At 42.2% G+C, this 27650-nt stretch overlaps 1 protein-coding gene across 1 annotated transcript; it reads right to left on the minus strand.

Moving 5' to 3' along the window:
- Positions 1–1368: 1368 nt before the first annotated feature.
- LOC147903583 (uncharacterized) lies at positions 1369–25914 on the minus strand. The gene is made up of 18 exons (XM_087400084.1): positions 25232–25914; positions 25062–25131; positions 24371–24934; positions 24095–24280; positions 23883–23996; positions 23702–23760; positions 23555–23621; positions 23343–23394; positions 23140–23232; positions 17427–17510; positions 16879–17279; positions 14997–15058; positions 14779–14848; positions 13672–13752; positions 6247–6348; positions 3999–4195; positions 2771–2954; positions 1369–2665 (listed from the first exon to the last, which is right to left on the minus strand). The coding sequence occupies exons 1-18, from the start codon at positions 25285–25287 to the stop codon at positions 2414–2416; spliced, it is 2694 nt and encodes an 897-aa protein (XP_087256210.1). The 5' UTR covers positions 25288–25914; the 3' UTR covers positions 1369–2413.
- Between the last annotated feature and the right edge of the window lie 1736 nt (positions 25915–27650).

Below are 27650 nucleotides of genomic sequence, written 5' to 3' on the forward strand. Positions count from 1 at the left end.
TGACATGATGCTTCTCTACTACTAATGAGATGCTTCTCTACCATTAATGTGACATTATTTTATACCTTCTCTCATTTTCTAGGCAAAAACATCCAAAGTAGCCATCCTTATTTCCCCCTTCTTCCCCTCCATGAGGGAAGCCCCTTGGACAACCTCTCATGATGTGGCAAAATATTAGTGCATAACATTCATCCCTACTACATACTTTGTTTATTCCACCGTTCTACTCGAACCTTTTCTACACAAACCTTTTGTTCATTAAGCACACAACATACATGATGCATTGTCTTATCCATCTCTTTTGTCCATTGAAATGATGTTGCTATGATTTCACTTGCGTCGCCTTGAGTTGGGGCTACATAGCTTATTGAATACTTTTAACATGTCATATATCACCTTTGTGCTCTATGCAAGAAGACCTAATCATAATAATTCGAAGCCTTTTGAGCTTTGTTAGCTTCATAGCGACTCATTGGATACGTGAATAGACCGTCAACATGACTAGCTTGCTCTAGATTGGAGGAGGAAAACCTTACACATTTTGTAATGCAAGCACACTCATCGACACGGCAAGTAATGTTATTGATCTACTGTTTAAGCTTTGATCACATCATACCTTATCATTCCTCAACCTCACATTCGATTTTCACCACAGGGCAACATCTTATCTCCAAGCATCCAATTGCTGCATCCTTAAATCGTAATGCCAAAAGCTCTCCGTAGAAAACTTAAATAGCAAATGATTGTTGCAAGTTTCTTCAGCGCGTTGCTCATAGACATCGACTTTGCGATCATTGAAATGCACATGAAAATAATTTGGGTAAGTTCACAAGCACAAAAGGTGCCTTGCCATGATTTAATATAAGTGGTGCTGGCAAACATCTATTGCTAATATACAATAAGGGCATGGAGTCCACGTGAAGGTGTCCTTGTGTAAACCAATGAACCATGGCTGGCAAAACCCACGTCACACAGGCCATATCAGAAAAGTCATTCGCCTATTTAATCTTGAAAGATAAATACTACCAAATTGACAGTCATCCAATTTTGTTGAAATTGTTCGGTGGGAATAATGCCAATGTTGGGAAATCCTCAAAAACCACTAGCTATGTCGACTTCACAAAGCAAAGCTAAAGGTGAATCCCACCACCACAAAAAATACCTAGCAGATCTGGATTTGGTAAGAGGTTTCTCATTAGGGGCACAAGTCCAATCCAGAGCCATGGTTGTATGCTAACACACGGGATTTGTTTCTGCACATTAGAGCTTCACAGCCCATCCCCTTTACACGCTTCCAAAGTACTCTATTTTGTACAAACTCACCCCCCCCCCCCCCCCCCAAAAAAAAACGATAACAAAATGCCAAAAATATTGAAAGGAAAAGAAAAACATATCTATCATCCAATTATAAGATGAGCAGAGCATGAAACAGATTGAAAATGCAGCCAGGCACCGTAATGTAAAGGGGGGAATCTTCAGACCAAGTCTGGCTGTGTTAGCTCAGTGCTGTTTATTCTTGTGATTGGCTCCATGCTTTTGATTTGCAAGCTTGGAGTCTTCTCAATGTCCTGCAAGGCTGCAAGTAATTGGCAGTGCTTTGCCTCCAGCAACCCTTTTCCAATGCAATCAACGCATCGATTCCGCAAAGCACAGGAGGCATTTTCACAGTTGATACTAGCCAGAAGTGTTCAAAGCAGCTAAGATATGGCAGCTTTGAGTACATTTATGCAACATAGCCAATACCATTGAGCTTTTGAGCTTTTTTACTTGACCGACCATCACCATCAAAATGTTGATTACATCAACACCACGCTTTCAAATTATATAATATGAGGGAAGAAAGCGAAATGGATTGTACAGCTAAAATGCTCCACACAAAATGGTACAAGGGTCAATTATGTAAACTGATAGATGACCCCTGTTGACTTGTCCGTTATTCAAGGGGCCTGACAGCATTGCTGACCTTCATGAATCAGACTCGTCAATTTCATAAAAATGAATGAATTATCACTATGATGAAAGCCAATAAGACTCACTCTTCCGGTCAGCTTGAATGACCACAGTGCTCCTAGAGCTGGATTTCTAGAGCAAAATATCCAAGGATATTTGTACAACTCTTGATAACAAAGCTCTCCATATCAAGATTTCAACATCATCCATGGATCTCTGTGCAGTAACCAAGAGGCTTCTCAAACAGGATCAAGTTCCGTTTTGAAGATAGAAGAATCCAAAGCTCTGAATTCACACACCAGTAATAAGTTGTCTGGGTTGATTGATCCATCTTTGTTGTAAAATTTGCAGACATAAAATGAGCAAACGGATGAAGCCATTTTTAATGTCAAAACTTTCTCGTTCCATTTCTTGTGGAAAGGTCCAAGAGCATATGAAGATCTCCATTCTAGATAGAAGTAAGCTACTTTGGGGTCAACGTGAGCGGCCTCATAGTCAACTCTCTTTCGGCAGAACGTGCATCATCCAAATCACTCGATTCCTTGACTGTGTGTGTAGTCATGTTACCCCCCAATTCCTCATGAACCAGAGCCAATATTTGAGAACTGTCCAAGCTGCTTTGAGGACTCACTGACATGGATGAGGGACCAGAAGGATGCTCTGAGACTTTCTCAGAAGAAGATAGCGTTTGTGTGTCAAAAGCGCCGACCCTCCCCTGTTGATGAAATATAGGCTTTATGTTATGCTACAAACACAAAGAGCACATATGGCTTTGTTTATCTTTGTATTGTCAAAACAAGAAGCCCAAAAAAGAGACCACCTTGGTTCTTTCGCGCCAAGCAAGAGTAAATCGACGAGACAACCCCTGCCTTTGAGGAGGATCAGCAAGCTGTGTCTCCGTAGTTTTAACCTTCCACGGTTCTTTCGTGAGATCTCTGCCATCTAGCTTCGGTGAAAAAATCGATCCACTTGACCCAGCCGATGATCCATCAGAATCGACAGGCCTGCCATCAGAAATTTAACAACACTTTAAATTCCTACTTATTGTAGACCCATTCCTATTTACATGGGAATTTGTCCCTCATAACGATTCTGTTACCATAACACGCAAAGAGAATGAATTCCCTATCACCTCTTGATGTGAGAAGAAATCCCCATTTCAAAAGGCACTTTGTTTTTCTTCCAGCTAAAAGAATAATGGATAGACGCTAGTTTTTGTTGTTTTTCCAAGGAAACTAACGCCCTCCACAAAAACAACACACGCACAGAGAGAGAGAGAGAGAGAGAGAGAGAGAGAGAGAGAGAGAGAGAGAGAAGATGAAGATGAAGCAGAGAAGAACTTAATAGCATCTTACAAAAACCAAAAAGGTGTATGAGACTGAGTACAGTACTATGCTAAAGATGACAGGGAGGGCACAACGCTTCTCCCTGTCACTAAGATGTCCACTATGATGAGTAGCGATTTGGATGTAAGTTCAGGTATTAAAAAAAGGAAATACTCGTGTACGTGCAGAGGACTCACTGCATATGAATGAAATGATCTGTAATACATCTGCTTTTAAAGGCCCCAGCATTGTGGTGAATTCTCAAGAGTGTATTACCAATCTTTCACACACATTTTCAGGATAATTCACAAAACTTTTAAAAGAGGTACTAGCCTTTAAGAAGAGACATGTTCTGTCATTCCAAAGCTTCCAACAAAAGGAAAAAATTCACCATGATTTCCGTGGCGTTATCTTTAAGAAGCAAAGTTGGGAAGGTTACAACTTGCTTGGTGAGAAAATAACATCTTGCCACTAGCCACATATACAAGAGAAAAGATTCTTTTCACCATTTTCTCTCAAACAACTTTCAATTTAGTTGTGAGGATGCTCTTGATGAGCAGAAAATCAAATATTCTGCCTCCCTTACCATATCACCTTTTTCACCTATCAATAAGCAATTTCTACTTATCTTATCGCAACACATTTTCATAAAGTCAGATGATGAGGTCATGCCACAGTATCTTCAAAATCAAAATATGGGAGAATAGATTGAGTGCAAATTACTTTGGTGAATTCCATGACCATGACCATCGTGATGGTTCTTCTTCATGTGTTGAAGCAGGATCAATAACCCGCTTAGCAGGAGCAACCTGGCCATTATCAAGTGCCTGATATTGCAAAGTCGCTTCCAACATGCTTTCCGCCATAACAGTCCGTTTCTCCATCTCCTTAAGTGATATGATTGCATTCTCATACTTGGCCTGCAAACAAATTACCAAACAGAACACCCAAATTCAGTTTTCAAACATGCTACATAAAAAACTCAGTTTCAGTATTTCTAAGAGACTTGTACTAACTTTATAGCAAAAGTTCTGCAAGGCATCTCTTGGCTGACTCAGTACAAATGATGCCTCAGCAACAGTGCCAGGGAAGCAAAACAAAAACGATCGACGGAGCATATGATTGTAGTTTGTCAATTCACACATTGCATGCTGCTGTGCCTTGTTCAACACCTCCCCCCGCCCCAAAAAAAAGAGAGAAATTTTCAGACATCTTTCAAGATTTTTTCCCCATGCAGTTAAAAAATCTCCAAGATCATCCAAAAGGTAGCATAGCAACCAGCAAGTAATGGGCTGCCTAACACCATGCAGGAACAATTCTTAGCCACAACAGACAGACGGATCCTATCAGCAATCCCCTACCTATACCTAGATGAATCCAGGAACATTCCCAAACTCATCCTCTAAAAACACAACATAGTGCATTTTCAATCTCACGATAATCACTCATAAGATTGAAAACCATAAACTCCATCACGCATAGCAAGGACTTACCTACTATGACATCCCCACTGACGTCATCAGCGCCCAACAATGGGTGTAGACCATAGTATAAAAATATGCTCTCGCACATACAAATCGACACACCCACACATACTTGAGCATCCATTTATACAGAGTCTTCGTATTGAGTTTCTGTCGGCACTCCGGAGGTGAAGGGCAAACTCAGCCATGACGAAGGCTAGAACTAAAGTAGAAGGCTAATCAAAAAGTAGTCCAAATCTCTTCTTTGAAGCTACAACTGCTTGTGAAGTCTAAACTATTTCATTTTAGTCTCTCCCAAACGAGCATCTAAATCTAGCTGATAGGGCAACGCACCATTTAACATAGAAAGAATAATCGCAATACCAGCAGGCCACAACTTGGACGAAAACTTCACAAGGTTAAATTTGCATGTCTGCTAATACGTCAGAAGCATAAACCTAGATGAATCCAATAACATTCCCAAACTCATCCTCTAAAAACAAACATAGTGCAGTTTCAATCTCACGATAGTCACTCATAAGATTGAAAACCATAAACTCCATCACGCATAGCACGGACTAGCTATTATGACATCCCCACGGACGTCATCAGCGCCCAACAATGCGTGTAGACCATAGTATAAATACAAATCCACACACCCACACATACTTGAGCAATCATCAACCGTTATGGAGATTGACACACATATAGGGTAGAGCTTGTTTCACCCTAGTACTGCAATTTATCTGTCACTTATCTGACCATACCATTTGATATAGGTGCTGCAATTAATGCATGGAGAATGCGCTTTTCCCATCTTATCCTAGTGAAGTTTGAAGTTGAACTGCTCTGCATTTTTCCCTTTCTTCATCTCAGTTAGCAATGCCTCTTGCTTGGACCTCTCTTTTCAGACCTAGCAGCTTTTCTTCTTCCTCACATTGTTAATTTCAGTTTAGAGGCCATAAGAATTCAAATATTCCTGTCTCTTATTACCTCCCAAATCACAGGTCCTAAGCTTCATCCCATTGCAACTTCCTCCTGCATTGTCTGATTATGTATGCAACATCCATATGCATGGAAGAGCTCATTGAGTAAATATACGTCACTTTATCAAAGGTAACTTCCCTTTTATCTTTATATGTTAAATATGATGAGTCACTATTCCAAGGTGAAGGGCGGATATAATTTAACATTATATAAAGAACCGAACCTACTCATGCAGTCCTTTCTCATTCTGTAACAACTGGATGGTACTTTTAAAATTTCAACAAAGGCTAAAGCTCTAGCTAAGGAAATCCTCCAGACAGGATACTGTTTGTTGTCTGTCCTACACAAGAAATAGCTCAGAGGGAAGGAGATGCCTATTTCCATGTCTGATCTTATCTGTGTAAAGGATGAAACTAGACAAAACAGGAAGGAAAAGAAAAACATATTGCAGAAACCCTTTAAATAAAGTGAACTTGCCATAAGGTTTATGCAGAATATCCAAAATCTTAGGCAACAAGTACCTGTAATTCCTCCGCAGCATGTCGTTGTGCTGCTGCATCTTCCTCTGCAAATCGACGAGCATCCTCTGCTAGTCGTTGCTCATGCTCCATCCGCAGCATCACCTGAGAAAATTAACCCTAATTTCATGCTGCTAATATCCAAGTTTCTACCACACTATTCTAGCATAAGTCACACAAGTGTGGACAAAAGGTGTTATCCTTTTCAGGTTGCCCTCTACAGCTGCTTTGCAATACCCCCTTTCAACAAGTAGGGAGCCATGAAATTCATATGCCTGAACACAACAGTCAAACCAATGTGTGTGGCATAGACAATCAAGGTGTAGCATAGCAGAAAACATAAGGCACTCAAAGCAGGCTCTCAAAATACAATTGATCCCCTCTCAAAATACAATTGATCCTCTCTCTCTCTCTCTCTCTCTCTCTCTCTCTCTCTCTCTCTCTCTCTCTCTCTCTCTGTGCACGCGCGCGTGCTAAACTTTCCTGTTTGAGAGGGAAAGGCAAGAAAAAAAACAACCAAGACCATGTTGACACACGTCTGGACAGTAGATTGTGTTCCCTTCAACAAGAAGAGACTGAAGATATTACTAAAGACTAAAGGATTTGCATGGCCATGTTTCCACATGTCTGGAAAGTAGTTTGTGTTTCCTTAAACAAGAAGAGACTGAAGATATTGCTGAAACCCATTCTAAAATCAGAGGTTTGGAATATATGGCTTGATTTGATGTCAAGATCAAAAAAATTGGTGTGGTCCAAACCAAGGTTCTCCTGCCAGAGATAAACATGAATTTTCAAACCCTTTGATTTTTGATTGCTAGGAAGTGGACTCAGGTGCCCAATGTGAATGAAGGAGTGACTCATCCATTGGCTCTAAATGTTCAGCAGGAGAATCTGAGGTCACATGCCATAGTGGATAGAAATCTGTCATAAAGGGAATTTGAGATCTTCCCACATTCCTTCCAAATGGTAAGATGAGATACATCACAAATGTGTACTATGTGCCAGGTGAATTCTTGAATTTTGTGCCTGCAAGTCAGATATTACCAATGGAGGAAGCATGGTAATTCATACAGACTCTACACAGCTGTGCAACAGAAAATGGATCTTGCTGATGGTGTAAAGAGCTGATTATGGCAGGGAAGACCTGTTCACATTAATTTTGAAAGTTTAGCAATGTTGCGCATATAACAAAGGCTAGTTACTTTGTTTGCTATAGCTAGTGTCCTTTTTAGGCTTTTGATGTTAGGTCAAGGGTGACTCCTCACAATAAAATCTGGTATGTTTTGGTGGAGTTACTTAGGTCTTTCAGTCTAAGCTTTGATGGGTATGCCATGTGGCATATTGGAATTAATCCATATACAATATTGTGTTTAACAGCAAGCTACCATGTGTCACCCATTGTAATGGCATAATCCCCTATTCATAGTTGTAATTCTACAGCCATCCTTGAAACTATAACACACCTTGTTGTTCCACATTTGTACATACACTTATTTAATAAATGAGTCTGGATTTTGTACCGTTACCTACCAGCTGAGTCTTTTGCTGAAGCTAAAGTCAATAAGAAGTTTTATAATCTGTCCATGTGCAACCCATCACATGCCACTATTGTGAGTCTATCCCATGACTCGTTCTTTCCCAATTCAAAAGGCACATTTTGTTAACTGTTTTGCACTATTTGGTTTGTGGGAAATTCCTATCATTTTCATTTGAAAATTGGAGCATCTAATCTTGAGTCTATGTCATGGGAAGCTAATCCAATCACGAGATGCCATGTGTCAGCCTAAAATCTGATTAACAAAGGAGCAGGAAAGAGTTTCTAAGTGCCTGATGGTCATAATTATGTTATCACTGAGGCTGTCAGTCAACTTCAGAACAAATCATGTCAAGACCAATCAATTAGGAATTACTTGGATCCTAAGTTTTTGAGCATTCGACAGTGGAAAATAAGCTTAATAATCCAATTTTTGGGGATTCAGCTCATAAAGCAGATGTCCATCCACAGTAACAACTCGCAGGACTAACCCTTTTGAAACTGTGGCTCTATGTTGGAGGTTTAAGCTCTCACTTTCTAACAATATGTACAAACTGTGAGATCCTTAGAGTCAAGGGAGACTCACGTCAGGGCAAATATGTTAAAAATAAGGTCATTCTTTCCAAGCTCAAAGGGGAGTCTGGTTCACAAAGTGAGTTGGAGGAATGGATTAGTAAAATGGAAAATAATTCTCATTGCACCCAAAAGGGGATAACGGAAAATTTGATTTTGATGTGTGCTTCATCTCAAAGATACATGGTGGAGGCACCTATAACAGAAGGTACAGTACTGATACTTAGGGATTATTTTAAAAGAGAAATGTTTCCATCTTTGACGTTTCCTTTTGACCTGGATCAATACATTTGCAAATAGTATAACTTTACACAACAAGGAGCAGTAAAAGTTTATGTTATGCAGTTCTGAAAATCGTCTCTTTTTATCCATGGTATAGATGACAGAAGTAGGATGCTCAAATCTATTCATGGTCTGCACTCTAGTCTTGCCTTAGACGTTTCAGCCGGAAAGGCCAAGCACTCAACAAAGGATCCCCGGTACAAGAACATCATGAGGGTCTCAAGGAGGCGAGGCCATGCAATTGGCTGGGCTGTATGAGCCTATGTACAACATGAAGGAGAAGAACATTGGCATTTGTCATTTGGCACCAAGCCTTCAACAAGGCTAGCATTTCAGATGACTACAAGCCAGTTATTTCTTCGACATCCCCTTCTATTCCTAGATATCCTACTACAGTAATTTGGGGCATAGCAACACCTACAAGACTGAGCATGCAAAGGCCTCATTCAAACTTCTTCTAAAGGATGACATGATTTATAAAAAAGGATGGTAGCTAAGCATTATCTCAGGCTCTTGATAAGGAGAGGAAAAAAAAGAAACAAGTGTTTTATTTGTGAAGAAAAGTGACCTCCGAAGCACAGAATTGTATGCAAGGCCAAATCCAAGGTAAAGATTAGCATGATATATACCTAGATGAATCCAGGAACATTCCCAAACTCATCCTCTAAAAACACAACATAGTGCAGTTTCAATCTCACGATGGTCACTCATAAGATTGAAAACCATAAACTCCATTACGCATAGCACGGACTACCTACTATGACATCCCCACTGACGTCATCAGCGCCCAACAGTGGGGGTAGACCATAGTATAAAAATATGCTCTCACACATACAAATCCACACACCCACACATAGTGGAGCATCCTTTTATACAAAGTCTTCGTACTGAGTTTCTGTCGCACTCCGGAGGTGAAGGGCAGACTCAGCCATGACGAAGGCTAGCACTAAAGGAGAAGGCTAATCAAAAAGTAGTCCAAAATCTCTTCATTCAAGCTCCAATTGCTTGTGAAGTCTAAACGATTTCATTTTAGTCTCTCCCAAACGAGCATCTAAATCTAGCTCATAGGGCAACGCACCATTTAAGATAGAAAGAATTATTGCAATACCAACAGGCCGCACCTTGGACGAAAACTTCACAAGGTGAAATTTGCATGTCCACTAATACGGCAGAAGCATATACCTAGATGAATCCAAAAACATTCCCAAACTCATCCTCTAAAAACACAACATAGTGCAGTTTCAATCTCTAGATAGTCACTCATAAGATTGAAAACCATAAACTCCATCACGCATAGCAAGGACTAGCTACTATGACATCCCCACTGACATCATCAGTGCCCAACAGTGGGGGTAGACCATAGTATAAAACTATGCTCTCACCCATACAAATCCACACACCCACACATACTTGAGCATCCTTTTATACAAAGTCTTCTAGAGATCGATGCTGAGATAGATTCTGACAAACCACTGGTGTGTGAATGAAGAAAAAGAGGGTGATTAAGTCCCTCTAGGCTCCAAACAGTGGCTTGTTTTCATTTTCCCCAAGTGGTTTGGTTTGGTCGTCCTCAATGTCAAATGGTAACTTCCCATTCAAAGAGCCAAAGAAGAAAATGTAGATTTACAGAGGAACTTCTGTAGAGGATGATCTGTTCTATACAGTATTTCTTAGAGGATTTAAGGGGCTCTAAAGGTGCACAAAGTCTTAGGTTTAAGGGCTGTATCAACAACAGACCTGTCCATATATTGGTAGATAGTGGGAGCACCCACAATTTCATCGATCCTGAGTCTACTCAAGCAATAAGACATCCAAGAACATTGGAGCATGATCTTAGAGTTGAGGTGGCTGATGGTGAGCATTCCCATCAGTAATCAATGTTGTCATGCCACTCAAATACAAAATTCAAAAAATTATACTCTTATTGAAGATGTGTTTGTCCTTGATATGGAATCCATTGACATTGTCAGGCTATGACGCTTCAAGTCTTTGGGTGAGTTTTCAATGGATTTGGATAACATGAATATGAAATTTATGCATTTTAGCAAGCAGATAACTTTGACCGTAGTTCAATCCTCTAAGCTGACAACCAAAAACGATCCATCCTCATATCTCTTGCTGAAAGCATCAAGTCTTCTCATCACCTACCCTTCTCAGGGAATCACGATTTCCAAACACGTAGCAACCAAGAGAGCACACAGCCTATGGACTTCTATTTCTTCCATAAATCTCCCAATCATAAGCGCACATCATCAGCCAACGATTCAGCCCATACATGAGCAGAAATTCAGTTTTGCAAGAGCAATCTCTAAAAGCGTACCTGGAAGACATCTTTTCTACATACCTCGCGTTGAATTCCATCGTGATAGGACGGTTTTGATACCAAATGACACGACCCCGCAAGATCTGACCCTATCACTGACCTAGAATCTCGTCCTCGATACAACCAAAATAAAAGCGCAGGTGCCTCGATCCTCCCGACCACCCCCGAGCACGTGGACTACAGCTCAACTCATCCATAGGCCCGTATCTAACCCAGGCGTCCCATACCACCTAAGCCCATCTAGAGGACCTTCGATACACCACCTATGATCCCCCATGTAGATGGCCAGAGTCCCAGCCTGGGTCCAAGCCCCATCCATCACTTGAGGAGCGCTCAACTGATCTCCACAGTAGCACTGGCCCTCCCTCTATATAGAAGGAAACCCGCTATAGATAGCACAATGCTATGAATAGCTCCCTCCATATAAAGCGAGCACTATATATGAATCAATCTCTATATATAGCGATCTCGGCTAAAAATAGCCATCCAGCCCTATGCTATCCCGTAACCCACGTTAACCTGCTATCCAACCCTAGGTACACCATGCACATGACACAGCCAACCTGAGAACCTGCAAACCCTAAGTGCAGGGTACTGCTCTTCACCCTGTAGGGGATCTGCAGACTGTACCGCCAGCTGCTGTATAATCGTTAGCCTTTCTGCCGCCCTGGTAGACAGCCAGCGCTTGTGGCTTGGTAGAATAGAATGGCCCTAGGGCTGGAGGCTCTTTTACAGGGCTGGAAGCCCTCCAAAAACACCTGACCCAGTCTGTCAATTTACCTTCTGGGATGACTTGCTGTTGCAGATACAAACTTGCCCAAACAGTGCACCTGCTTGCCACATGGCAACACCCCATTGCTGCATTCGACTGTTGCCTATTTCCAGCCTGCCTCGAGTCTTCGACCTGTCCTGCAGCTCCAGTCTGCTCCTGTCTGCTGCGCAGGTCTGCAGCACTGTTTGCACACTTCTAACTTTACCCTGACAGTCCACGTTCACTGTCCTTTCACTATATTCTCTGCTACAGTCCCACGGACCACATCAGCACCTCGGGGTGCTGTCCATGTGGCTAGGATGCCATGTCATCACCTCTGTGGACCACCTCTGAAACCTTCTGGATCCATGGAGATGATCTGGAGGACCAGATGCTGTCCTGAACATGCAGCCCATCTCATCAAGATGATGGATGGCTACCTATGCATCTCATCTTCACCTACTCTACATGCTCATGGATTCTCCTCATTTGGGGCTTACAGGTGAGCAATTACGCTACATTGAAGGGTAACAGAGGGTGGAGCATTCATCTGCAAACCAATTCTTGGCACACACCTAGCCATCTAGACCCCTTAGGCTGACTTGTGTGTGGTGTAGTAAGCTGCTGGCTATTGCCACATTTCCATTCATATGCCTTGAAACTTTCAAAAAGAGATCCACTGGCAGTCTTAAATATTGAAAATTTTCTTCCACAGTGGATCTCAACCATGCTCTTTAACTTGAAAAACACTTCAGATATCGGCTTGCAAGGATACAACTCCAACCATTCTTGAGTAATCACCACCAAAGCGAAGAAGTACTCTGCTCAATAAATCAAATGAGAGTTCAAGCCTACACTATGTGAGGGAGTACAAGATCCAAAGTGCTCTTATTCTTCTCTGTCCTTTGTACCCAATATACATGCTTCACATAATGTGAATTATGCTGTTTAAACTCTTCAAGCAGTTTAAGCAAGTTACAGGATTCAAGCTGTGTATTTGAACACCATGATGCAATTTGGGTAATATACAATCGACTCGCCAATTTCCAAATCAACACGCATTATACTTATACTAATCAGACATTAAAGCTTTAAAGTGGGCACATTGGCTTAGTGATGAAGTCTTCACCCTTTGCATATTGCTTACTTCATGATTTCCTCCTCACTTTTGACCAAGATTTTCCAAGCATGTAAGATTGGCCAGGTGCTTGGTTAATTATTCTAATTTGATGGGCAAGTGTCTCTCCCAAATGCCAAAATTGCCACAAACATGTTAAGCATAACACCACAATCTATAAGAACCTACATGAGCAGGCAATGGCTACTGTGGAGTATGTGAAATCCAAGCTGACAAGATGAGGTTTGGGGGCAAGGTAATACCATCTAGAGAGAAGTTTAAACGTGTTACAAGCACTCACGCTATTATGGCCACAGATGGCAACTATCATTAGCATAAGGGTTCGCACCATGTTTGGGTAGATGATCGTGGTCATAGCCATGGCATAGTCTAGCGAGCAAGCTCTAGCCTGGCCTGCTTGTTTTGGAGCTACTCAATCAAAACTTCATGATCAACCTATTTACATCAAACTAGCTAAATCCTCCTTCCCCATAACATGAATGGCCGTGTTTTGAAATCATCACTGAGAGGCTTAGGTTACAATTTCATATGACATGTAGGAAAAGCATGCCACCCATGCTAATATCATTCATGTTTGAATTAGAAATAAACGGTTGCTGTACGGATAGAATTGTCACAAAGATACAAGGGATAATAGTTTGAAGTGATCCACTGCATGGATGCATGCATCAATGAAAGAAGGGGAAGGAAGGAAGTGGGAAAGTGGACGCAGATGGAAGGGAATGAATAGATAGAGTATCAGTAGTATAGATAAGGTATTAAGGTGAAAAAGATAATCATCCTAAGATGAAAATTACTTAAGCATGCAGTTTCACAACCACACGTACCTGGACCATAGCTTGCTCTTGCTCTTCCTTGTCCGCAAGTGCTTGTCTCAAGTGAGATACCTTCGCTTCTAATGTTTCTAGCTGCACATCACATACAAAAAGGCATAAATATGTGTAACACATCAAAGCATTGTGTACAAAGTTACAATAGAATAAAACAATAATGTTCACATTCTTATAATACTAAGATGTGAGCATTTTAAGGTACAACCCATTTATGTAGCTACTCATAACATAATTTTTTCATGACACAAAACCCTTGAGTTTATGCTCACCTATAAGTTGCATCAGCCCATGGTGGCATGTATGTACCTTGTCTCATAGGCCCATGAGGCCTCCCAAAGAATTAATCTCCCTCTCTCAACACAAACACAGACACACCACTGAATACAGGACCAAATTTATGATCTAAAAATATAACAAGCAGTGCAGTTTTATCCTCACAACAGTCCCTGTTGAAAATTCTAAACTCCATCAGGCACAGCAAGGGCTCACTACTATGACAACGCGAAATTGTTACAGATCAAATGCATATGTTACAGTTCTATAGATAGATTACACATCATAGACGTATGTCAAATGTGTATTGTCCAGCCTTCTCCAAAATTTTAAGCAGCTTAAAGCTCTAAAACTAAAACCAGAGAGTGACTGGGAGCATATTTGTGAAGTTAAGCTTCAGGCTGCTCCTAAACTTATACATTTTGTTTATTCAAAATAGATCCATTGGCTAGCATCTTCAAGCTGAAAATATAAAATGACACACATTCACAAATGACATGAAAATGCGAGGGAACATGAAGAATAGAGGCCATTGCCATATTCCATTTCTAATCTGCTAGTTTTTGAGTTCAAAAAAATGTACACCATCATTTAAAAATCTAAATTAATTTGGTTTATGTTCCTTTATCCCAACTGCAACAATTTTGATTTATCAAAGGTCATTATATACACTGCATATAATGAACTTCTTGCTTTCACAGTTCCATGTTCAAGAGGCAAAAAGTACAATGATGTTCTAACTTCTCTTTCCTTTTGGTGTGCATTTGATAGCTGAAGACAGAGTACACCTTCTGCAGATGGAAGGTCTCGATAGAAAAAGATACCGACCTTGGCAGAGAGCAATCGCCTGTTGTCCTCCCTCACCAGCTCCATAAAAGCGATTTCCAGCTCCTCTGCCCTGGGATACAGTAGAGGCCTTAATTGAATTTCTCGTTCATCAAACCCCATGACAGGAAATTAGAAAAGGACTCTTACCAACAAAATAACTCATGCAAGAAACATTAAGACTGCACACACAAAATGCTTAGAGGGAATGATGTTGGCACCTCAAAGTTGCAGCCCTGCTCTCCTCAAGGGCTCTAGAGAGCTCCACTTTCAACCATTTGACCTACAAAAGCTCAATGCACCAGTGACCACAAATCAAACTGTTTTAGATGTCCATTCCATATATCAGGATCTTATGATCAGTGCTTCTTAGGTGTTCTGCTTAACAAAATGTAATGTTGAAGGTCTTATGAAGTAAAACATCCTTGTGCTGAAATGCATCGAAAAGATAAATATAAACTGAAACTTGTTCCATTGTCTTGCACCTAGTTTTATTAGGATTGCAGTAAAATCCCCCCCCCCCCCCCCAAAAAAAAAGAAACGCAAGTCCAGCATTATTATGTGATAAAAACAGCAACTACAAGTATAATAAAGTGTCCGTATGAAAACTCAACATCATTCTGTTTTGCCTTTCAAAAGAGCATCAAAATTTATGCCAGCACTGGCTTAGTGACAGATGGATGAAAGTAAAAAATCCCATATATATTATTCCCTTTGTATAGCCGTAAGACAAAAACTGTGCCAAAATGTATGGAAAAGATAAATGTAAACTGAAACTCGTTCCATTCTCTTGCCACCTAATTTTATCAGGATCAAAGTAAAAACGTTCTTTCAAGAATAAAACACAAGTTCCCTATTATTATAATTTGTGCGCTAAAAATCTCTCCACTATGAGCTGGCCTAAAAGAGCCCACAGTGTACGTATCAACTCATCAAGCCCTTATCAAGAGAGAGTCTGATCTTATAAGAGGTTCTGGATATAGAGCTCATTTCTCCACTTGTGAACCCCCATATGAGAAGAGCATGGGGGAGGTTGACATACAGCATAGGTAGAGAAGGGGGATGGACGGCGACTGCCATGTGGGATGCAGCCTGGCTGCCACATGGGCAGCACATGATACCGGGTGGCCACACAGACCACCCAGACCAGTATCTAGGGCTTGCTGGGTGCCCTGGATTAAGGCTGACATAGGGCTGTTATATGCCTAGTCATTGGCCCATACAGGTGGGCAGATGGGCTGGGATAAAACCCCAAGAAGAGACGCCAAGAGTAGGGCCTTATATCAGCCAGGAATCTGCTGCTGGTAGGCAGTCCCACAGCCTGCAATTCTTTTGGGTGTACATCTGAGTGTTCTATCTCCCAGATTTGATGTGATTTCTTTACATGCATGCACTTGGGAGTGAGTCGTCGTCTCATGTGACATTGTGTGATCTTGGAGAAGTCTTCTGCTGGGGGAGTTGGCTGTAGCAAGCAAGCTCTCTGTTTGACATGATTTCAGGACCTTGCATGGTACTGGAATCATTCTCTGACAAGAGGAGGATCTGAAGATTCATTAGAACGAGGTTTGCCCTGCCCTCCCATTCTTGAGAAGACCATAATATAACAGTTGCTTTCAGGGGTCCGTGCTTAGGCTCAAGATTGTCCCCTTTACATGCTCTAACTGGACTTCATTATTCCATAGATAACCATTTTATTTTCTCTCATTGTTTATTCTTACTATTTGTGAGCATGTTTACTCTTTTCCCCCCCAAGAACAAACACGATGCACTTTGAAACCAGCCCAACATATTCACGCTCCATACCTCCTACCCGCTCTCCATGTATATTTGCTGCAATTTTAAGGGAATTTTTAAGGACACTTATTTCATACAATCTCAGGATTACAGTTCACAAGACTTGGCGCACAGCCCGAAGAAGCTTTCACCTTTGCTCTCAGTACATAGGGATCAGATGTCTATCCTGTCAATACTCAAGTCCAGCATACAGTCTCGCGGACTCTTACACTCTTCAGAGAGGGGGAAGAGAGGAGGGCGAGAGGGGGGGGGGGGGGGTGGAGGGACACAGATGAGAAGAACACTTAAAGCTATATAAGAGAGTGGCACCTGTTCCACTAGATCTGCAACGCTGATTTCCACCTCCTCCAGCACTTCATCTTGAAGTATCTCTTTCAGTTCTGAAGTACCGTCCTCACCTGTAGAGCTCACAGCCTTTACAGACTGTTGCCGCTTGATGGCATTTGTAGATTTATCATAATTGTACAGCTTGGATGAAATTGACCCATTGACACCACGCCAGATAGACCGTTCCATTGAACGCTCAGAAAGAGCAGCAAGCACTTTGGGACGATGCTTTATACGTAGCTCCTGTAGCATTGACTCATCTACAGATTGGTAACCCACACAAGCGGTGAGGACTAATTGACTGCTGTCAAACGTTGCACCAGCTAAAGATTGCAGCATTGCAACAGCATCTCCTGCATCTTTTGTGGCCATGATCGCTGATCCTGTCGAGCAACTCACCAAACTTCAGCCAGAATACTGAAACATCTAGAAAATAATTGAGATAGAAGAAAAAGAGAGAAAACGAAGGGAGGGATGTCCATAGAGGCCTGATGAATCAAATATCTTAAAGCAGGGTTGCTGAAATTTACCATGAAGCTCCAGGAGAGCAAGTGTAATTCGGAAAAGCACAGTACGATTTCCCTCATACAGTAGCACATCCCAGACTCGTAAAACTGCAGAAGCCATCTATCACATGTATGAGCACTACTGCAGAGTATATACTACGAAACATTTGCATGCATACACAGACATTACTTTTAAATCACACATTATCCATCACTTGATCATGAACTTGAGCTCAAAGAGATTTATAATTTTGCAATGTAACCCTAGCCTCCTAAAGTATAACAGTCAATGACACAAAGGGAGATCAACAAATACTGGATGCACTATCTACAAAGTCACAATAAAAGTGTTGCCAAATTTGATGATTTTGTTGACAACAAGGTAACAGATTAAATCCAAAAAATGGGAACAAAAGGAGACAGCAGCATTAGTAAGTATGTTGAATTTACAAGGATCCACAAATCTCTTCTTCCATTAGAACAGACTAGACTAACAAGGCCTACAACAAATATCTCAGTTTGTGCATAAAGTCACAGAGAGGCGAAAGTTTCAAAGCTACATCCCTCACAACAATCTGGAGGACCTGATTTGCCTGCAGGAGAGAATGCATTACAGTTCAAAATCGCACAAATTCTGCCACACCAGCATCAATCCCACATATATAAGTGTTATGGGCAGAGAGGGAAAATAGGCTTCTGCACCCGCATAAGGTATTTTGATATAGTTGAACAGTGGAAATTTTTTCTCACCAAGTAGTTGAATTTCTTCTCAATAGTTTATCAGAATAGTAGAAATTTTTTCTCACCGTGCTCTCTACAACAAAAAGGCTCCACTATTCACTCAGCTTCACGATTAACTCATCCTTAAAGAGACAAAAGGCAGGTGTCAGTAAGGACTCCGAGGGAGGTTAGTAATTGGGATGATGTGGCATCATTGGCCAAAGGTAGAAAGTGACTTCGAAAACCGGATCTATTCACACAATGATGATACCAAATGGCAACATGATGACACCAAAGTCAATCATGAACAAGGATACCAAGAACAAATAGTCTTGTTATTATTTCAGGAAGCCTGCATATTTCGTTTTCCATTGTAGGAAGAGAAAGTCAGACATTGGAAAACGAGAGTCTAGTAAACTCTATGCACATACAGCAAGATGCCAAACAAATAATGCTGAATAAGCCTTATCAATATCAAAGCTAAATAAATATGAATATGTCAAAGAATCCCGGTTTATTAACTCAGAACTTGTAGCCATTTCATTCCAGCTTAATAGGTGGACAATTGTAATGATAGGGTGTAGAAAAATCCTTGCTAAGATGGGTATTGCCACATAAACACCGCAAGAAGAGAACACTATATGTCATGTTGCTCCTTACTTCATCAAATTAAGTCACTCATAAGATACTAATACAGATGTTGAACAGAGATGCACGGAATGTTTTGTATATTCCAAGCTCAAGGATGATCTTCTGTGTTACTGCAATACATGAACAAAATAATAAATTCAAATTTGATGAGCATATAAGGCTTGGCATCCCCTACCACCAAGGCACAATCCAGGGTATCGTCACTTGAAGTCAATCCTTGGGAGCTGAGTCACATCCCCAGTAGCGAAGCCAAGCCTATTTTAATCTCTTGTCTATAGTTAGCAAGACACTAACATCCATCATAACCTCTGTCAATATGTCCTCCACCCCCTGCTACCACCTATCCTAATCAAATTGTCCATGTGTGTTTTTTTATCCCTCACAAATATTTTCCAACTAAATTTTAGGTAAAATAGTCCCCAGAATCCCAAGGTGAAGGGGTAAATGAGCATTACTAATCCTTGGATAGATCAAGGGATGCATTTGATGCAAGAGATTCAAGTCTCAAATCGCTGCAGAGTGTGGGATGTGCTACTTGAACACGAAACCTTTCAGGTATCAGAACCTTTGGCTGAATCGGAGATGGAATGGGGACAAAGTTTGAGGGACCAAGTGAAAATGATCTCCCAAATCGATTTTGCAAGGTCCATTCATTTATAGATTAGTCACTAAATTCTCGTTATCCAGCTTATTGTGTCATGTTATTAGCCTGACCAAGGATGCGAAGGGCTTGATGATGATTTTCTCCTCAAAAGGGAATTGCATCCATTGGTTGATGCTCAACTTACTATTTTCATTACCAGTTATTTTTCCTTCTCTCTCTCTCTCTCTCTCTCTCTCTCTCTCTCTCTCTCTCTCTCGCTCTCCCCCCCTACCTCCACGCCCACATCTTTTGCAATGCATCTTTGAAAATTCCTCCACCAACCTTTTGGGCAGCCATGCTGGAGTTCCTGCATTTGAATTTGTGGTCGGAGGCCTATTGAATGTACATACATCTTGTTTTTAATGAGGATCGATTATGAAATTCCACTTGAATAACTGTTCACTTCCAGCATCAACGAAAAAGTGCAAAAGCATGTATGTTTGCAAGTGAGTGCAGGTAGAACCGGATCAAGAGACCAGTGCTGAGTAACCGTCTTTGAAGAAGGTGGCCAGAATGGGCAACCTATGGCACATTGCAGAGGGAGAATTTTGCAATGAAGTGTGGGAGAATTTTTCCAGAAAGAAAAGAGTGTTTTGAGGAGGAAGCTGCAAGGGATTTCCCAGGACAGGGTTTTGAGGGGGGTGTACGGACAGGCAGAAGGGTCACAAGCAGAGGGTCAGAGGGGGGGGAATGTGTGTTACGCGTCATAGGCTGCAATTGGGAGTGAAGCAGAATGCACAGGTGAGGGTTTACACAGCACACGCAAGGGAGGGTTTAAACAGACCTCACATATGTGGGGGGTGATTGCACACAAGTAGGACTGATTGCACACGTGGGACAGTTCACCACACATGCACATGGGGGCGTTGCTGTAACACATGCTCTAAAACAGAATATAGGGAAAAGAAGGGAGCGGACGCATGTAGGGATGAATTTTGCCCAAAGGGTGTAGTCAATGTGAAGGCACAAGGGCCTCTTTGTGTACCCTTTTGCTTCTAGTGGTGCATGGCCAAGTTCAATTTCACAGCCTCACTAGGATATTTTCCATTGCTTACCTCTCCAACAAAATATTCACCACTACTAATATCGGAGATACATATTGTGACACGCACGGGCTGAGAGACCTCTATCCAGAATTATTTATCATGTCATGGCTCCTCTGCCCGAATTCCATGGACGGCCTATCCTACTCCCACATTGCTGCCTCCTTCCTTTCCCAACATTAAGGACTGCAATCAGACAACAGCCAAACACTTCAGAGCATGGTGGCACATACTAGAGAGCAGCTCCTACACACAAAAGTGGTTTCGAAAGCTGCCATGCATGGGTTCAGGCATAGAACGGGCTGTTTACCACCCTCCCATCTTCCACGTGAGCTGGACCATTGTGAGATGGAATGTGCATGGCTTTCAAACCATGCGAGACAGTATTCACAGCGCCTGATTCTTCATCGAGAGTTGAAGAGGGCTTTGATTGGGGAGTCCATGGATATCCTCATGTTGCAGGAATATGTGTCTCTTTGTCAGATATTCATAAGTATGGGGTCTTCTTCTACAAAAAGGACTGGAGGTTTGGTCTGCAATGCATGAACGCAATGGACGACTTTGTATATCCATCAGTTCAACCTTGGCATTTGCATGTTTGACCAAGGAGAGCTGATTGGAGGCAGAGCAGGGCTCAGAATTGGAGGATCTTGAGATAGGGATCCTAAACGTCTATGCTCCAGCCTGTCAACAACAAGGTTCCTGATGTATACTCTTGTGTGACTGGAGGGACTTCACCACCCTTGAGTTTGCAGAGAATGCGCTAAAAGGGGCATCTTTCTCAAAGATCTCCAGGCAATCCCAGATTTTACTTTGGCAAGCGCTGCCATGATGGTTTATTCAAGAGGTTAGATCGATTATATATTGGTGACTGGGCCATGCATAAAGGTTGAACCACAGGTACCCTTGCAGGCACAATGATCCAAATCATTTGCCCATTGTCCTCCGTCTAGATCAGCCTCATCAAGGGCGTCCCAGATTATCTCTGTCGGGAGGCGAACGTACAAGCCATCTTGCAGATAAGGACAGTGGAGGAGGCTCAGCGACAGGAGATGTGAACCCTCTAGACAGCAAATGCTATCCAAACCCTACACACAGGTAATTAGAAGCAGGTAATACCTCTATGAGTGAGAGAGAGCCCTCAGGAGGGACCTTGCCTCCATAGAGAGGCTTTGGGAGTAGCAGCTTAGTTCATTGTAGTTCACGGACAGATACGTGCACACAAGACTTGCACTCCAAGCGAGAGAGATCAGGGGATGCAAAGTACTCCTGACAGGATGATGCGACATTTTTCCAGACCACAGGCCCAAGTTCAACAAGGACCATCTCCAGCATTTGAGAGATGGGGAAGGCCAACTCCACTCACATCCATAGAAGATTCTGGAGATGACCGATTCCTTTTATGGGCAGCTTTTCCCAATAGAGTTGACCACCCCAGATGCACCGTTATGGGTGCTTAGATGCTTAAGGACTAGAAGGCCCTTCCTGTGTAAAAATGCTTGAGGCCTTGAAGGCCCTTCCCCAGTACCTTCCCTCCATAGAGAGGCTTCAGGGGTAGAAGCTTAGTTCATTGTGGCTTGCGGACAGGTACGTCCACCCAAGACGTGCACTTTAAGCCAATAGAGACCACGGAAAATGAAGTACTGCTACCATTCTCGAGGGCCCATTGGGTATAACAGGGTGACAGGATGACACACCAGTCTTTCTAGATCACAGACCCCAGATTGACAAGGACCCAGCTCTAGCATTTGAGAGAAGGAGAAGGCCAACTCCACTTGCATCCGTAGAAGAAAATTTCCAAATAAAACTTTGTCCTCTGATATCATTTGCTCACTAGTGATAGCAGAATCTCCTACGATTTCTTACACTTTAATTTCCTCCTACAAACGCAGTCTTTGCTAGTTAAGATTATTAAAAGGCCAGTAGTTACTTTATCTCGGCAAGTATAAGTCTGTTAACAAGTTCCAATTGACAAATCCACCTGATAAACCCAAAATAGGACACCCTGGGGAAAGGCTTGAATACACAATCATGTAATAAGGCTTGAACACGCGATAGCGACTTGCATACAGGAAACCATCAAAAGAAAGACAGGAGATCATGTAACAAGGCTATGATGACCAAATTATTGATGAGGACTGGGAATTCTTGTCTGCTCAAGCTGAACTCTAAGAAGGAGAACCAGTCAATGGAGAAATCGACAGGAGAAATTGATTGGTAAAGGTGTGCCTCGACCAGAAAGCTACTTCCACATGCTGGATGTCAATATCCTGTGCTACTGGACATGTGTGTGAACGACTTGACCCCCTTGAGCTCTCGTGGTACAATCTTCTTCCCACGGAACCCGAACCTCTGATCTGGTCCACGGGGGAGGGAGGAAATAAGATGTAAGACTTACCTGAAACCTTACCTCTAAGATGAACATTATTACGGCTGTAATGGGAGTGATGATAGCTCTTCCCCAGAAGGATCTCAAGAAACGTCTAGCTTATTCTACTATATATCAGTTGAGATACATGATGCTGGCCCTAGGTCTCGGTGCTTATAAACCCCTCATTGTTTCACCTCATTACACATGCTCATCCCAAAGCTCAGTCTGATGTGGGACAACAGATCACACTCGAAGGATTTATTTACACAATTGGCACACAACGCCATGAGGAAATAAGAGAAGACTTACCACTTTCCCAGGGCAGGATATTGACAAAAATTGATAAGAACCACGGTCCGCTGACCCAGCTCACCTGAACTCCGAGGGCGTCCAGATGAGTCACTGATGAGGAACCAAAAAACACACCATATCAAACAGCCAGAAACTTTCTTAGCTGTAAATAAGGCATTGTGCCTCAGTATTATCAAAATGCCCAAGAAGTGGGTGTTCACCTAATCTTGGGAAATGTATACGCACCAACTCCTCTAGAACCAATTGGTCAACCTGATACCAGTACTTGGAAATCAGGACTACCAAGAAACCTGTGTCTATAAAGTTTGATTAAAACGATGATTTCAATCTGCAGAACCATGAAGAAGAGATTCTTGGATTTCAAAGATGTATGCTATCATCAAATCATGTAAAGCTTCATGCACTTGCAAACCTGAGACTCCAGCATCTTCTCTGAGTAGTATCCCTCAAAATAATCATCTATTATGCCTGCCAGAGTCCTACACATTTACCAGCAAGATCGGGACTCATGATACACGAACATAAGACATGTTATAATCATACGCAAAAAGAAGCATACCAGTAGGCATTTTCCTCTGACATCATCAATAAAAGAAGGGCTGCAAAAAAATTCATTGCCTGCATGCACACAACCACCAACAACTGACTGTAAACCTTATTTATTAGCCAATACAGTAATCCCTAAATCTGCTCAAGGTGAATATATCTCAGTACTTGAATGTGTCCATCACTTGCTTTACCTGGCAGTATCCTACATCAGGATTGTGGCGAGCATATGCTGTTAGCAGGTGACGGAGTGCATTTCTACCATCCTCATCCAGAGCTGGATGTCCTGGAAACGTCCTGGGCAGGTCCTACACAATGCAAAGCCGAATAAAACTTGATTCCTCAAAAACCTGCATGACATCAAAATGCCCAGGCGGAAAATGACCAAGTCAACTAGTAATGGCACCTTCTCAATTTGGCTGGTCCATTTCTCAAGAATACCAGACTCAGAAATACTGTAGTGAGTGGAGGTACCACCACATAGCCCTCCAATACCATCACTATCCCCTCCACCGTCTGCCAACAATGTTAGAAGCGCTTCGTAATGACCCTGCACTCTACGTGTCCTTGTTCCCACAAACACCTGCCATAACTATTTACGAATCCAGCTCCAAGTCATCAGGTGATTGGCTATACTAGTTCAAAACGAAGCAAGGTCAATGTGCAGTTCACGATTACTCACCTCTCCCCTCAAAGCCATCGGAACACCACCTCGAACCAGGGCATCCAACTCTTCCTTCCACGGACATGGTTCTTCCTCATGTTCTGCACTGGTATTGCCTTCAGCAGATACCTCAGGCGAGCTATGCAGACCATCCTGGATCACATCAGAACGCTCCATGTCGTAAAATTCCTCTTCAGATTCATCGTCCGATCCTTCAGTGGCGTACCTGCTAGGGCTGGCAGCTCCAGCAGGTTCAACTTCAATGGCTGAACGCACTCCTTCTCCAGAGGTTGCATGGCTGCTCTTCTTGAAACGAGAACGTAGGGCATGTTCTACAGGCCAGAGACTGGGGCGTACCAGGCCCCATGTCTCTAATTTCCTGGAACCCTCCTTCGCCCTTCCATTCCCATGTGCGTTTCTTGCAGTTCCAAGTGCTTCCTTGTCCGCTGTTTCTGCCTTCCATTCTGAGGCAAGTCCGCCAGCTTGGGCATCGGATGGCACATCTTCCTCAGGTGAGATTGCAGACTCGCCATAAGTCTTTAGAAAGTGATCCCACCTCACTGACCTTTCCGCCTCTTCTTCCTACGGGCATCGGTAAGAGACAGGTTCCATGATGTTCTTAGAAATAAATGAGCAATGCCAAATGGGCCGAATCCAATGCTGCATTGTGGAAGATGAACTTAAGCTCAGCCAAATCGTAAAACCCAACCTTGTAAATGACGGCATACTCCTTATAGCGCTCCAAATGATGAGGCCGCACGGTGAATCCGTAAACGTCCCTGCATTGTCAGAGACTTCCTGAGCAAAAAGCACTTTGACACGGATTGAGCGATGGCAAGCCACAGCAAATCAATAATAACGAAAACAGGTGCGAGGTACCTGCTTAATTCTGAGTTGGCGACAGTGAGGGGAACCTTTGAGGCACGTCTGGCCATTCCGTCATTGAGATCGGAGCACTCCTCCTTGGCCAAGCTCTCGCTCACGTTGAAAGAGTCAGAATAGCTCCTGGATCGGCGCCATCTCGCACCCTAATACCCTGTCCCGCTTTGCTCGCTTATGTCGCGCCCCATTGTGACCTTCGAATCAGTTTGAAGGCCATCTTTCTCAATGCCAATCACCTGTGCAAAATCTAAAATGCGATGCGAAAATCATTCCTTTGCGTTGCTCCTCTACCGATCGTGGAGAGCGTGTCCGATTGCGAAATGCGCTCGCGGGAGGGCAAGCAGCAGAGGGAGAAAACCCTGGGACGATATGGTGAAGGGGAGGAGGCGGCAAAGCTGTGTGGATGAAGCAATCGAGTGTGAGAGTGTTCGGGAGGGGATCAAAAAGAAGGAAAAGAGCAGGATGAAGGGGTGAGTGGGGGGGGAAGAACGAGGAGGGGAGGTGAGGGGGAGGGCGTGGAGAAGATGCAGCGAGAAGTGCATGGCATCGGGAGTATGAAAAGTGATGACTTACTACTTCTACAAAAGCTTTAACCAAACAAAAAAAACAGAGATCGAGACGACGACCATTCTCTCCCGGAAACTTTTCGACCACTACCATTCCCTCCGGAACGGTCGAGAGCACCACCATTCCCTTTCCACCTCATCATTCCCTTTAGAACCCTCTTTCCTTTTTTCAGCCGACGCACACCCCTCATAGACCCTTCTTCCTCACTTTTTTGAGACAAGATCCTTTCCCTTTCAGCCTTTCCCCGAGCCTCTCTCTCTCTCGCTCTCCGTGCTTTCTTGGAGTTCCTCACGCGAAAACCTCTCCTTGGGAATAAATCTCATGCTTTTGAGGTTTTTACAGTTTAATTTGAGGGGTTCTTCCTACCTAGGACGACACAAATTCTCATGGCTTCAAAGAAATTGTATCCAATCAAAATATCAATTTTGCAATTCCCTTAACATGAACCCTCCATTTTACATGGAAACATTACAATTCTCCTAACATTAAACCTCCACTTTACATAAACTTAGCACCTCTATGTTTTTCAACTAAAGAACTTCAAATGTTGGGAGGTTGTCACGAGATAGGTACAATAATACTAAATAAGATTGAAAGACCACTTATAGGCCACTTCTTTCACAAATCAAACACTAAACCACCTCATCAACACATTGCAAATCACTCAAGATTTAGCAGCATAAAGGGGGGCACCAATCCAATTCATTGTCTTTGATTCTTCTAGGATGTAATCAACTATCCATTTAATATATTTTGCAACAAAACAACAATATGTTGTTATTGGCTAATCGATGATTAGCCCGAGAATCTACAGGTCATAAGTCTTAGGATTCTCCTCCATCTTTGTATTGGCATTCTGAGATCACTATCTTAGCCATGTAATGACTCTTGTTTTTCAAACAATCCTTCAAGAGATGTGGTTGAAGGCATCTGAAACACAGTCCTTTTTTCTGTGCTTTCTCCTTTTGCTTAGGATGACCACCAGCCATGTGGGATACTTTCTTTTCACCCCTATGATGGTACTTGGTTGGTCAACCAAAGCAATAGCTCATGATAATGAACTAGTCTCTTCTCAAATGCAATTCATTACTACAATGACCTCTATTGCATTTTTCAACAACCAACATTTTTTAGGGAGGTTATTTAAAAACATCTAAGTATATCAAATCTATTTGAAAGGTTTTCTAAATCACACTTAAAAGAAACATATGTTTACTTACAACAAACAAGTCATTACTCATCTCTATTTAGGACAAAGGTGTAGTTTTAATTTTGAAATAACACGTTCTAATACTAGGCTTTGGAGGCAATATGAACTTTACGAAGTGACCAATTGAAAGCACCCTGAACAAAATTGTGAGCACTTAACATTTACCATAAATTATAATTAGCACTCACCCAATTGACATTTGATTGTACAGGCTCATATCAACATCAAAATGCTAGCTAAGAAGCTCTCAATGACGTGATTTTCTCGTTGGACAAACCCTCTCCATGTCAAATCCTATTGTATGTAATATAGATCATGATTGAAACAAAAAACCTTCCTACAACCAATACAATATCAGAGTAATTACTAGCATCATGCATTGTAATAGCTTGCTATGGGATCTGCATGCATCTTGCCTATAGATCAAGACGACATTTAGATCTCACTATGTTGAACTTGTCCCATACATTTTGGTATGAATGCCAATGCAATTTGTGGGTATGGCCCCTAGAATTGTGTACTTTGTTACACTGTGCACCTTTTATTAATCATGTAAATCAAAGGTACACATAATTTCCACTCTTTTGGATGGAGAGTATAAGATGATTGGTACATATTTGAGGATGAGATGGCATACCT

Source organism: Dipteris shenzhenensis, chromosome 3, assembly GCF_047967505.1.
Source record: "Dipteris shenzhenensis isolate YYH24624 ecotype China chromosome 3, Dip_SZ_1.0, whole genome shotgun sequence".
NCBI lineage: Eukaryota > Viridiplantae > Streptophyta > Polypodiopsida > Gleicheniales > Dipteridaceae > Dipteris > Dipteris shenzhenensis.